Source organism: Carassius auratus, chromosome 29 (assembly GCF_003368295.1).
Source record: "Carassius auratus strain Wakin chromosome 29, ASM336829v1, whole genome shotgun sequence".
NCBI lineage: Eukaryota > Metazoa > Chordata > Actinopteri > Cypriniformes > Cyprinidae > Carassius > Carassius auratus.
The window spans coordinates 16470549-16485056 of record NC_039271.1 but is presented as its reverse complement, the minus strand read 5'-3'; the positions used below and the strand labels follow the sequence as shown (position 1 = coordinate 16485056).

General features: G+C 36.4%; 1 protein-coding gene across 1 annotated transcript in view; it reads left to right on the top strand.

Annotated features, from left to right (window-relative positions):
* The first annotated feature begins 3729 nt into the window (after nt 1–3729).
* Nucleotides 3730–14508, top strand: part of LOC113048227 (carboxypeptidase M-like) — a 35577-nt gene continuing 24798 nt past the window's right edge. The window contains exons 1-3 of the mRNA XM_026209881.1: nt 3730–3935; nt 4890–5089; nt 11040–11137. Coding sequence (XP_026065666.1) covers nt 4924–5089; nt 11040–11137 — 264 coding nt within the window. The 5' untranslated portion in view covers nt 3730–3935; nt 4890–4923. The remainder of the gene's footprint in view (nt 3936–4889; nt 5090–11039; nt 11138–14508) is intronic.

The following is a 14508-nucleotide window of genomic DNA, read 5'->3' as shown; positions in this document are numbered from 1 at the left end:
CTTTTTTCCCATGTCTTGTACATGAACAAGCAAGCTGATTTAACCCTGCTCTAGGTTGTTTCCTTCTTCCAGGCTTGCCGTTGCAGTTTAATAAGCTGGTTTAATATACTCCATTTTGACATAGCATTCCATTTCAGAATGTTTAATTAAATATTTCCTTGGTAAACTACAAAATACAACTTAATTTTCAGAATTCCCCTTCTCTAATAAAACAACATGAAGTGATTAAAAAAAAAAAATGTGGCTTTCATTTTGTTTGTGTTTGTGACACTAAGAAATATGACATTGTGATTTAAACTTGTTTGATAAATGTAATGCCTGAGATGTCATGCAATTCTAAAGACTGGAAAATATCTGGATGCATGTTCTTCTTCCAACCACCAGATGTCTCCTTCTGCATGAATACATTGTGCAATTTGATACCAGAGATCTATTTCAAACTTAACAATTCATGAAGATGAAGGTCAGGGTGGTGCAGGACTTTACTCGGTATAAAAGTTTCATCTTCATTATGACTTTATTTTTCACTTTAATTTAATTGTAATGTCCTTGAACAAATGCAGACAATAAAGTGCAGGCCCAGAATGCAAAGTCTGTATTTCACCCAATAGATTGTACATTTTGGTCAAAAACTTTTAGATTTAAAATGAAAACCTTAACATGTAGAGCACTGCGCTAGTAGGTCATGGTCACAATTCCCTGTCACTCTTACTAATAAATGGAACTGTCATATGGAAACTTCACATATTTATTTTTCAATGCATTGCATTGTATTGTAACCTAAGCAAATACTGTTTTAAACATTGAATGATTGGTTTATTACTCATGATTAAGACAACCTAGGCCATTGTTTTCAGTCCCTATGACTTCTTTGTCTCTTCTGAAAACAGACATGGAAAATGTATATGTGTCAACTTTTTTTTTTTTTTTTTCCAGAACAAACAAAGGGGATATGACTATAGCAGTAGGAGATTTTGCCTTCAGGTCACTGGAAACTATTTGTTGTCAAGTGTTTGATATGACAATTCACGGGCGTCCTGTCAGTGTTTACCTAGACTAGAGGATTGATCTATCGATTAATGCTGTCAAATTTGTTGATGCAACCCAATATATTGTTCATAAATACTGACCCAAAAATGAATCGACCAGTGGCCAATTACAGGACCAGACCCAGCTGAAAGAAACAACTTCAGGTTTTTTTTTGTTTTTCAAGCAGTGTACTTTTACAGTATGTAACATACATAACGTGAGACCTTTGTGGATGTGTACAGACACGGAGAACACCTCCAGACGTCTGAGCTCATAGATGACCTGGGACTAGATTGCAGCTGTCATGACTAATGACGTACAAGAGCCATTATGTGGTTTTTTACATTGAGACTGGAATTATAGGCCTGAATGGACACATATTTCCTCTTTACAGTGTTTTAAGACTCCTCTGCCGTGGCACCCTAACCTACATTTAAACTCATGTCAGTTAAATCTTCTAGACTTACCTTCAAGGACGGGCATGAACCATATCTGGAAACCATGTGTTTAGGTTTTTTTTAACTATATGTAACCACTTAACTTCCATGCAACAGCTTAGCAGTGCCTTGATAACTTCCCAGAACACCTTAGCAACCATCCACAACAACCTGGCATTAAAACAGCAACTTTCCACATGGACATTTGAGAAGAAATAGTCAAGCAGTAAGAATAAATGCGCTGTCGCATTTTGTGGCCCTAAAAGGGTCCATTATCTCCCAGTAGTGTATGGATCACTTTCCACAAAGAATAACTTCCAAACCAAGCCACTTTCATCTTCACACACACACACGCAAAATAAAAACTCCAATCACTGAATCCTATTAAAATTACTGGATTTTGCACGTTCCAACAAGAATAAAATATGTTAAGATAAAGGTATGGTCACATTTGCAAAAATTCAGCGAAATTTCACAACCAAAAAATGGGTCCATTGTCTTTTGTCAGTAGCAATGCATGAAGCGCAGTAAACAGAGAAGTCAGTTTGAAACATAGCAGCTGTTGCTCAATGTGCCAAATTTTCATGACTAACTTGAACCTGTTGAGAAATTTTTCTCCTTCAGGCAAAAATGCCAATCGGGTGGAATACAATTGAAATGACTGGAAAATTCGCCAAACAAGGATGAATGTAACCGTGCTATAGGAGTAAAAGTATGGTCACTTTTGCAGAATTTTGGTGACATTTCATGGCCAAATAATAGGTTCATTGCCTAATTGTCAATAGTGCAGCAATGTATAAAGTGCAGCTCATTAAGAAGTCAATGTCAATTCTAGCAACCGAATTTGCATGACCAACTTGAACCTGTTGCAAACTCTTTTACGCTCATGCAAAAATCCCAGTCACGTGGAATCCTATTCAATTGACTGGAATGATTTTGCCCATGAAAATTTTGCCAAACAAAGGTAAAAGTGACCGCATTTTAAGAGTAAAGGAGCAATATCATTTGTGAAATTTCTGTGAAATTGTATTGGGGGGGAAAAGGGTCCATTGTAAATTGTAGATAGCATATAGCACAGCTCACACGGAAGTTACTTTCAAATCAAGCAGCTTTCTGCTGGTCAATGTGCTAAATTCGGGTGACGAACTGGAGCCCTTCGCAAAATCTCCATGTGAAGATATTTCAGCCTCACACTGCAGTTCCCAGTTGCATTGATTCCTATTGAAATGACTGGATTTCACAGTTTTTTTGCAGGGTTTGAGGGGATCAAAGTTCAGGTAAAGTGGAATCCTTCCTTTGCCATGACTCATGTATGATGACATATCATGGTTTGTGCAGACCAGTTTATGTTCTAGGACAAAAAAAGAGGCTGGAATTCAGGACACCTTTCATTATTGGAAGAAAAAACAGTACATACTCATGCCACTGATTTAAATTTGTTGAGAAATTCCCTTTTCCTTCTAGAGAGCGCTTTAGACATTTAAACTATCCTAGAAATGCAACCTGGACCAAGCTGAAGCACCATTTAAGATCAGTATAAAGAATAATGATGGAATGCAAATGTCTCTGAGTTAATATACAACTAGACTGTTATGTGTTTGTGATCTTATTTTAATACACATCTATTTCTAGTCATCTACTCGCTAATTCATAATTCTACAGTAGGTGAGTGTAAACTCAGCAGTAAAGAATGTAGCAGGAACAGGTTTGTCATTTAGCTGCTAGTACTGTCGCCTCGAGGGACTCGAACTTGAAATTCGACAGCAAAACTTCAAGAGATCTTCTCATGCGTACAGTGAAATGTACAAACCATTTTCTCTTCCTTGTGTTGCTCTCTTACAGACTATGGTGTTTGCATAAAATGTAAACACACTGTTCATAGCATTTTCCTGAATGAATGTTGTTGTTGTTGTTTATATTATATTATATTATATTATATTATATTATATTATATTATATTATATATGGACTTCATATTAGTCATTTTGAACGTCAGTTGGTTTGAAAGTCAATATGCAAACTGAAGTATGTCAACAGTCAAGATGTCAAGCAAAATGGAATATGTAAAGTAAATTTCAGGTAATACCTGTCGTTGTTCGTGTACAATGTACATTTTAATTGAATGTAAATAGTAAACAGATTAATGAAGAGCAGTTCGCCGAACACACCAAAAGTTTTGTCAAGTGTCATTGATACAGTGTGTGTGTGTGTGTGTGTGTGTGTGTTCGCGTCCCGCCTCCACTCATTACTCCCTTCAGCTGCACCAAACACACGTGAGGCTGGACTGGAGTCAGTTGAACTCACCGCGGTATGGAACAAGATACCTTCATTTCATCAATGACACGGGCAGGACGACGACACATTAACTTTCTTAACATTATATGAGATCATATAATGAAAAAAGAGTAACTAAACTAACAGGACAAGGTCTTAAACAGTGTCGGAGAACCGCCAGAGAACGCACAAGAGGTAAGCTGCTCGTTTACTCGCATTCATATTACCGGTATGTAGCTAACGTCTAAAGTTGTTTGGTTAATTAACACCTTGCGGTAATGCAGTTTGTTTCTTTTTTATTAACCAGACTATGTTTTGTTTACAATTTAAGTGCACAGTGTTGGTTTTAGTCATTTGTTGATTATTATTATTATTATTGATACGCATGTGTATGGTTGAGTCTGTGTGTGCATGTATATGTTGTAATAGTGTGATATTATTGATAGCATGGTTCCACCATATAATTGTGACCTGCCTATTCATAAATTCGAATTTATGGGCATCACTGGTGACGCCTTTGTCCTCAGCAAATACGTATTTTAATTAATTTCAGAGATACACTTCACACTTCTAGAAAAGGCTAACTTTAATGTCTAAAAACGTAAGACAAACATTAACCTGTGACTTTAAAGCATATTACATTACTGCTGACCTTTTATATGCAACACAAAGATCATGTTTTGGACACGAACCCAAACATGCCGTTTTAAAGAACCTTGAAATACCATGTAAATGCAGTAAATTTAGTACAATAGCATTGATATCATACTTGCACTACCAAAATACTTTTTGTAAGGGCATTTATTAACTGCATGAGGCTTATGACAGAGATAGATAGATAGATAGATAGATAGATAGATAGATAGATAGATAGATAGATAGATAGATAGATAGATAGATAGATAGATGATGCTGATCATGTTTTTTATGAAGGGCAATTAGAAGGAAAATTAGTTAATTATTAACAGGAGAGCCCAAGGCTTTATATCAAATAATTTCCTGGTGAGCTGCTTATCTACATGGAATTTTAAAACTTATTACACACCTTAAAAAAAAAAAGAATCCATATTGGCAGACAATAGAAAGTGAAATGAAACCAGATGAGGGCACTTCATGTCATTGTCTTCTCTGTTTGTGTTTCTGGCAAAGGCTTCCACACTCTTCCATTGTGTTGGCTCAAAGGATGTTCGTCTTCACGCTCTGCCTGTGGTTTTGGTTCTGGCTGTCATCCGTTCACGGTCTGGAGTTTCGCTATCATAACAGCGTGGAAATGGAGCAGTACTTGAAAGACATCCACGAGACGTATCCAGATATCACGCATCTACACAGTATCGGCCAGTCCGTCGAAGGTAAACCAGATTTGGTGCAGCGTTAAATGCAATTGTGACAACATTTTCCTATATTTATAATCTGTGAGTTGAACTCTTCTGTTTGTATGTGCTCCTTCAGAAGAGCACAGTGTAATACAGAAGGGCAGGCATAGGGTGACAGATGCATGCAGCAGGTTCAGACTTATTGCCTGGCCATCCATCAGAGAGCTTATTGTGCAACAAATATTTTTATGAGTCTACAAACAGCAGCAGCAGTACAGTGAGCCAAATACAGCAACAAGCTGAGTCAGTGCTTCTGTAAGGGAGAAAACATACTGACCTGGGGGAGTTAATTTGTGTATTTATTTATATATACATACATAAACTGGTTAGTTCTGGTTATGTATTTTGATTGGCCAGATATACAGTCCTCCGTACTTGGACTTCTCACTATGTTTTTGAGTTCAAGACAGAATGTAAAGTTTATTAAGACACGATCACACACAACTTTTTTTTTTTATTTATTTTTTGTTTTACAAAGATAACCAGTGGTACATTTGGATAAGACAAAAAAAAGCTTAGCAATAAGGAAAAACATAACCGTTTTTACAGTAAATAATATTTTTAAAAGACATTAACACGTTTTACACATTTTTGGACGAACAACTGAGTTATGATGTCCTGCTCTATATCGCGCTTTTTTTAATAACATACATTTTACATATAACAAATAGACAGAAAGCCTATTTTTTTGGATGCATCTTATTGGTTAGCTAATATTTCTGTAGGTTACACCCACACAGCAGTCGTTGGTGACAGGGTTTTAGGTAAATTGCAAAATTTTGAGTTGTTTGCACACAGATTCATTCAGGAGCAGTTGATAGAAAGAAAATGCACTGACAATAGTGTGTCAATGTAAGTTGCACAATTTTATAATATCGTTTGTAAGGATTGGAAAACCAATAACATTTGTGTTAAGAAGTCTAACTCTTTATCTTTTAGTGCCATCAGAATACTCTCAGTCCCTGTGTCATTTATGAATGCATGGGCATATATATGAATGCATGGGTATATATATATATATATATATATATATATATATATATATAATAATAATAATAATATTTTTTTTTACCTTGCGTCATAAGACAAAAACGTGTTGAAATTAAAGTTAAGGGAGAAGAATAAGTTCTTAACAGATGCATACTATTATTCAAGCTAACTAATGAAAAAGCCTTAAGCAGAGACATATATGGGAGACATAAAGAGGGGGAACAGAGAAAGAATGAGGAAGAGAGACACAAGGATGAAACGGAATAGAGAAAGAACACAAACAGGCAGAATCACAGAGATATTTGACAGAGAGCATGATATTTTCTAACAATTTGCAGTCGTGGACTGAATAGACCTTAATCAGGTTTAGCAAGGCTGTGAGGAATATACTTGGTCTTTACAGTGGCACACACTGTATAAAGGTCCTAGATCATGTTATTTTCACAATTCAAAACTGATTTATGGAGCGTTTGTCAACTGAATGTTTTTGGACCATCTGTATCATATTAAACAACATTACAATCCATTGAAAGCACTCTACTTATATTCCTCACAGCCTCGTTTTCATTCCTGTCAAAAGATTTAGATTTAGATTTCTTTTTTAATGTTGTATTTATGGATTTGTTAGCAGATGCCTTTTGTGATTTTGTGAGTTGTTGTAAGAAGACAGTTGTTTACATGAACATTGGCCTCGGTGATATTTGGTCCCTTGTGTGATGTTTGAACATCATTGCATTAGATAACAAAATGTTAAATAAACTAAGTGTCAATGACCGTTCCACATAAAAGATTTCACAAATAAAGATGTTTCGAAAGATAAATCAACAGATATAATGTTCAATATCAGGTCAGAAAGTGTCTGGAACCTTTCTGTTTGCCAAATATTAGTCTGTTTTTAAATTACACCTGTGATTGAGCTTTATGCATCCACTGAAAACTAGTTCTGAGAAATCATCTAGCATCATTTGTTTGTTTATAAGGGGTTGGGTATATCTAATTCATTTAAAGTGTTGCTTAAATGTCCAAATACTCTTTAGGGCCACTTATAAAGCGATATTGAGAACTTCCATAGAAAACCTCATGCAGAATATCTCACGGTCTGTGAAATTCACATCAGTACCTCTCTCTGAACGTGCTGGACTACCTAAGACATTTCAAAGGGAAACTTTTATGTAAAGAGTCCATCATAACCCTTTCAGTCCTGCTATATGTTGATAATAGTTAGCAGTTACTGAGATTGAAGATTTACCAGTTTTTATAAAAATTCCAGGAGCGTTTATGAATATTTAAAACTCAATGCGATTAACCTTTGAAAGAGCACATATAGAATATAGGTTGATAGTATACTTGTTGTAAAAATGTAATCTACTGTTCACATCTGAGAAAATAGTATTTTGTTAATTGAATGATTTAGACATGACATTTGATTAAGATATTGGTCTCTGACTGAACTTTTCATCTCGTAGTTTCTGAGTGCCAAATGTCAGACCACTTGAAGTGTAGCAAAGCGGTTCATATGAGCGGCAAAATCCAGTGAGATAACACAACTCTCCTTGAACAGACCTCACACTAGTTTCCCATGGTTCTACTCAGGTGCTTGGAAAGACCAGACAGTTTTACTCTATTTACCCCAACAAAAGGATCCAGGGTAGCTACAATGTCCCGCTTCAAAGATCTGTCTCTACGCCTATATAGCCTTATTGAAAGAGCGTTTTGAAGCAGTCTTTATTGTCTGGGGATGTTTGAAAGGATAGTTTGCTCATCCCATTTGTTATTTGAAAGGGAAATCAGTGCAGCTAAAGATTTGCTGTTTTTCACAGTCGGTCAATCTGACAGAGTTGAACAGAGCCGGTAAATACTGCCCGCACAGGAGTACAATGTGGCGCCTGTGCTTAGAGATTGGTTTAACAAATAAAGCTGACCTTTGCTTGCATGTGGGAAACAGACGAGACTAGATTTAACATTGAAGAAAGGTGATTATCGGACATCGTTTCCACATTAAAAGTTAAGACATTTTCTGATTTAGTGTATTTCATGCTCGTCTTGTATTACTTGGAAGTGGCATTTTATTTTATTCTAATATGCAGATTTTGTGCTGAATAAATATTTCCTATTGTCAGTATTGAAATCAATTGTGATGTTTAATAGTTTTGTGAAATCTCTTTTTTTTCAGGATTCCTTCATAAATAGAAAGGACAAAAGAACTGCATTTGCTTTTGTTTTTTGATTATATCTTTTTGTAATGTAAATCTCATTGCTATCAATTTTGAAGAATTAAATGTGTTAATTGTTTGCAGATTGAAAGTATTAATCTTCCTGGTAATGTGTGTATATATACATTCAATATTTTTAAATGCATTTTAAGAAAACTACATGACACAATTATGATAGTGTTTCAGATTTTCATTCCATCAAAATCTACCATTCTCTGCAATTCATATCCGATTTATTATAATTTTTTTCTCAAGTAATTTTCTTGGGTTACTATAGCCATATGGTGTTTAATATTACAGAGTGATGTAGACATTGGCTTATCTTTGAAGGTGCTGCAAGTCCGTGACATTTTAAGTTAATTCGGTCCGTAGATCAGGTTGCTCTTTTGGCTTCTCACAAAACCATCATTGAGTAGAACACATCTGCTGCCAAGTCTCTCTCTCTCTCTCTCTCTCTCTCTGTCTCTCTCTCTCTCCCCTCTTTCTCTCTCTTTTTTTCTCCATCTTATTTAGATGCTAATATCACGCTGTACGCATTTTTGCAACCTCTGTTTCTATAAGGGTGGTCCTCCATATGCTTCAGTCCAAATCTTGTTTTATTCATCGCTAGACAAGCGGTGTGCCCCAAGGCTGACCTTTGGGCCCACTTTAGTTGATTAAAACCTCAAGTAAACCTCTGCTTCCCCAGTTAAAGGTCTTTCTACTAATGCGGGTAGTGCCCTAAACTAATCCAAGGACACTGTGGTACTATATCTTTTAATTTAGATGGAGTTGCACTTCAAGAAAGCAACCCTTAATGAAGTCCTACCCATATCTCCTTCATCTCTTGGGAGCCATTGTTACTGGCTGATTGTAAGCCAATTTCTTCAATCACTTCAGACCTCAAAGAGATTGTGTAGCCATTGTGCGCTCTTGCCCCGTCATGTTAACCCCTTGTCCTAATCCCACTGTGTCGCCTATTTAAGGCCACGAAATAAGAGACCCAAGCTAACTAAAGGTAATCTAGGACACCAGCTGCTTAGCCTGGAAGGCCGTTCTTGTTTGTTGACTGCCCTGTCTTGGTCTAATCCGTGTTAAGGTTGCCCAGTGGGGCAAGAACGGGAGGTGGAGGTGGGCTATGATTATCTCTGATGTAATGTTTCATACGTTTGATTAGTTGGGCCTAACTAACTATTCTTGTCTGATTATCAACCCAGACAAATACCATTTGTCAACAGTGTCGGCTTAATCAAGATTACACTACAGAAATCATTCATAATTCTTCACATAATTTTGTCTTGTTTAATAAACCACAGTAATTGGATTTCAGAAATGTACAGAAATGCAAAAAAATTTTGGTTATGACTTTTGGTTCATTTTTAACTTTTGATTTAAACATTGAGGTCAAAACATTAAGAAATGAAACACGGATGAATTGGTCACAACAAGATCTATAATAACATGCATTTAGAAAATAGATAGTGTGAAGTTTCTTTTCATGCCGCCTTAGAGTCAAATTTTAATCCTTAAAAAAAAATAAACCTTTGCAGATCACTCCTTCTCTTTTGCTGCTTTAAAGGGAAAAAAATCCAGGTGTGTTAATAGTAACTCTGATTATTGCAGCATACAGTATGTATAGGAGTGTATAAAAACTCCTGTATAGGAGTGTATAAAAACAACCTGTTCAAGTTCTCCCTCGATGGTATGTGTGAACAAAACCATAATATTGGCGTGCATGTTTGAGCACGTACTGGAGTCTGCTTTTAAATAGTTTGACCCATTCACAGAGTTCGACACTGTTAGACTTCAAAGTAAATTGTAAGCTGTGACATCTTGAACAACTGCATAAATTGTGCATTCAGCATCAAATGCAGTTTTTTTTTTTTTTTCTTCTCAAACTGTTAGTATCCTATTATATTTCCAGTCTCAAAGGCTGTTTTAATGACATTTTGGTGTTCAGTAATCAGTATATTTTAACAGAAAAGTTAATCCAGTGATTTTACAGGAATTGAATGTGTATAAAAGTAGCTAATCTGTTGGAGAAAGAGAACCTGACACTTTCTAACAGCGTGTCAATGAGACTAAAGAAACCATTGTGAACTTGGAGAGAGGCCCCTGTAGTAAGAGTGAAAGGTTTCAAGTATTTCGAGGTCCACACCTTAGAGAACTTTACATGGACCACACACACACACCACTTATCAGACCATTTAGTCATATATGATATATTTTAATTGTATTATCATTTTTTGATCTATTATATTAAAATTCAAAAGTTACATAAAAAATATAACACTGTTAAGAATTTTGATCAAATTCAGCCTCCAAATAAAAGCTTAAACAGTGAAATGGTAAGGGTGGTCTTGCTTTAGAAGACTTTATTTACCTTCACAAGATCATCTTTTAAAACTGATGATTTCTCTCTCTCTCTTGTTTTGTTGTTTTAAGCAAGCATGCTTTAACTTGTGCAGTCAATATGAGATCCATATTCAGTAGTCCTTAAAGACCAATACAAATGCAACAGTGAATGAGAGCTAGACGTGAGATTACATGGGATTGGGTTGCCAGGTTCCTGCCCAAACTGTGCAAAAACATTATTTGCGTATCTGGTTAACTCCGAAAACAGTGAGACATTAATCATGTGACCAGCACAAGATCCACAGCACTTAATTCAGTTGCAAATTCACTGATTCACTCATTGAAACATTTGTTTGCAGTCGATTAACATTTACATTTTGTCTTTATAGGAAGAGAACTCTGGGTCTTAATACTGGGTCAACATCCCAGAGAACACAGAACGGGCATCCCGGAATTCAAATATGTGGGCAATATGCACGGAAACGAGGTAATGCAGCTGTTTCCCTTTAGGTTTTTACTAAGTCTTATGTTGCAAGCAGGAACTTTCGCGTGAACTGGTTTTATATTACTGAATCTCTTCCAAAGAACAGTTTTCTTTAGTCCGTTTCAGTCCGTTTTCTTTAGATGGGGCTAAATTTGGAATTGGAAGCTGCTTTAAATAGATCCAGCTCTCAGTTTGTTTAGTTTTGTTTCTTGTTGTTTGAGCTAGAGGGGGCCAGTGCTGATCTGAAGGGGTGTATTTGGTAAGGGGTGTGTGGGAAAAAGGGTCTATACACAAAAGCATTACAGTCCGAGGAACCGGCTGGGATGCCAATGAAGAGCAGTGGACTGTGACCTTCACCGAAAAAAAAAACAAAAAAAACAAGGTGGTGTATGGGGGGGGGGGTCTTTTCACCAATGTGCTCCGCCCTCATGCACATTGTGAATTCAGTACTTCCTGTCTTTGTGAGGGGAACTAAACAAAATGTTCTGAAGAGAAACTGTGGTTGGAAGTGCTAATGGATGAATGGGCTGGGGAAGATTTTTGGAGAGAGATTATTGGCAAAAATTTACTTAATTTACACTATATATATATATATATAATTTTTGAATAAGGTTGTATTATCTGTCTGACTGAATAACCTGTGTATTTTCCATTGTGCTGTATTTTTATCCATTAGGGAAAATAATGAAATGCTCGTAATTTTATTGTGACATTGATATCACAAGGACATTATTAGATCACAACAGAGAAGAACTGGGCTGCTGTGTTCTGTTCCTTTGAATTGTAAAAAATGTCTGACGATATTTGACTTCATTGCACAGACACTATTGGAAGAAACTGATCTGAACTGGATAATGACATCACTGAATCAATGATGAACCAACTTTAACTGTTTTCTATTGTCCTCTTGCATTATCAGCTCACAAATATGTTTTTTTTAACACTGTAGAGCTGCTTTGACACCATGTATTGTATGAAGCGCCATATAAATAAAGGTGACTTGACTTCGCTATTGTAGCAAATGTTTATTCAGTCAAATCTTCATAAGTGCCTTCAAAAATGTTATTTAAGCATTATATTCTGCAGTAGTATTTGTCATTATGTAGTTGTTGTGGAAACCAAGAGCTTAAAACGTCATAAAATAAAATATCACGCTTCATCTTCAAATGCTTTCATGCATATCACCGGTAGCTACTGTACATTTCTCTAATGGCCTTTTAAATGTAGTCAAAGCTTCACTTGTCTGACAGCAGCTGAGGCTTCATTAGCTAACATCCTGTCTGGATGTTTAAAGAGGACCACTGTTCAAATCACGCAAATACAAGGAAGCTATATGAACATCCAGGATGGGAGGTGCATTTCAAATAAACTGGTAAACATTACTCAGATTAGTCACGTAAACTTTCCCCATCAGCATCCATGAGTCAGACCTTTGATACACCACTGAAGTGCTCTTAAGGTTGTCTGAGTCTCTTAATGTTCCAGTAAGACAGAACACGATCCTTTTGTGTAAACCTGAATGGCAAAAAGTCTCTCTAAACATTTAGGTAAAGCGAACGAACCGAGAGGAAACACAGGCAGGGCTAGTGTGGATTACTGAGGGATGAAAGAGGAGAAGAAATGGGAATTATGCATTAAATCAACACATTACTCAGAATAAAAGTAAATAATTCCATTACTGTGGACACATTTATGAAACGCAAACAGAAATCTGCCTGAATCCTTTTTGCGTCTTTAATTTTTTCTGACCCTTGCTTGTTTGTGCTCCTGCAGCTCAACTACAGAGCATGGCATTAGCAACATCAAAATTGTGGGTTTGATTGTCAGTTTGGTTTTACCAAGTCACTTTGGATAAAAGCATCTGGCAAATGCATGAAAGCATATGGTTTAAGAACGAAGTAGTTACATGCTACTGATGTTCTTGGTGTGTTGTAGTACAGTTGCTAAAGTGGTTGTAGGGCCCTTGTTCTGATGTTTCAAGGGTATGCTGGTCAACCGCTTTCTGACACGAGCCAAAAGATTATATGGCTGTGTCTGAAATTGCCGCTGATAGCCTTATACATCATTATACATACATCGACAGTCATTTTTAGTGGTTTTAGTGGACAATGAGTGCACTTGTTCAATCCCATAATGTCCCGCAATACTGCGTGTACAAACAATGAACATTCAAAAGCTCCCAATACCCATAACGCTTTGTGAGGATTGAGGCAAACGAATTCCTGTGTCTTGCCAGAAGATGCTGTCCACAGCTGGGTCAGTTATGTTAATTTGAAATCTCTTTACTTTAGTATGGTTTGACAGATTTTAAAGGGGGGGGGGGGGGGTGAAATGCTATTTCATGCATACTGAGTTTTTTACTCACGGTAATGTCACATCTTCCACATGCTCTCAACGCAAAAGCCTACTGGCGCTCGTGATTCTTTAGCTCCGCCCACACGTCACGCCTCCAGCCGGTCGTGTTTTTCCAGGAAAAATCGGTACAGACTATCTTTCTCTTATGAATATAATAAAACTAAAGACTTTTTGGAGTTATGAAGGATGCAGTACTACTCTATAGGTACTCAAGATTAACAGGATATTGAGTGAAAAAAAGAAACATGAGAAAAATGAGTCTGTACAAGTTTCCTGCTGACATTATTGCTTAACTTAAAAATAAATAGAATACACTTGGGTAGAATCATCACCGGGAAATAACCATCTTTACAAAACTAGTTAAAAAAAATCAGTTTTTCTTGTGTTGTTGGGTAATTGGTTTGCATGTAATGCAAATGCATGCAATGCATTTATTTAAATAAAAGTAAATCAGCTTTCTGTAATCATTAGTAAGATGTGTGCATCTAAATGTGCTCCTTGCCCAATTTCACTCACAGTTTTAGTTGACTAGTTTTGTAAGGATATAGCTTCTATGATATTCTGGTCTGTACGGCTTGGGACCATTTTCAGTGTACTGCGAGTCTAATTGATTTTCCATCATTTTGTCCACCAAGTGAAAATGTAAAAGTGCAGTTGCTTAGTAAGAGAATAGCATTAATATATTTGAGGTATCATTTGTAATTTGCATAAGGGAGACAGAATTTAATACAAAGAATGGGAGAAATGGTAATAGTAATGCTTGCTATTATGTTTTTGAAGTTTTATCCTAGGTATTATGCGATTTAAACATTATTTTGTGTTCAAAAACTGATTGCATTATATAACCGTGAGAGGCATTCATGGAAAAGTGAAGTCCAATGAATGTGTAACACAGGGTCAGATGACCTTCGGCCATATAGAGCAGGTTTTCCCAGCTCTAGTTTAACTTCTATCTTAAATTATTCCTCTGCACGCTGCTCCACCGGATGCATGAAAGCACAATTGTGAATATACAGACC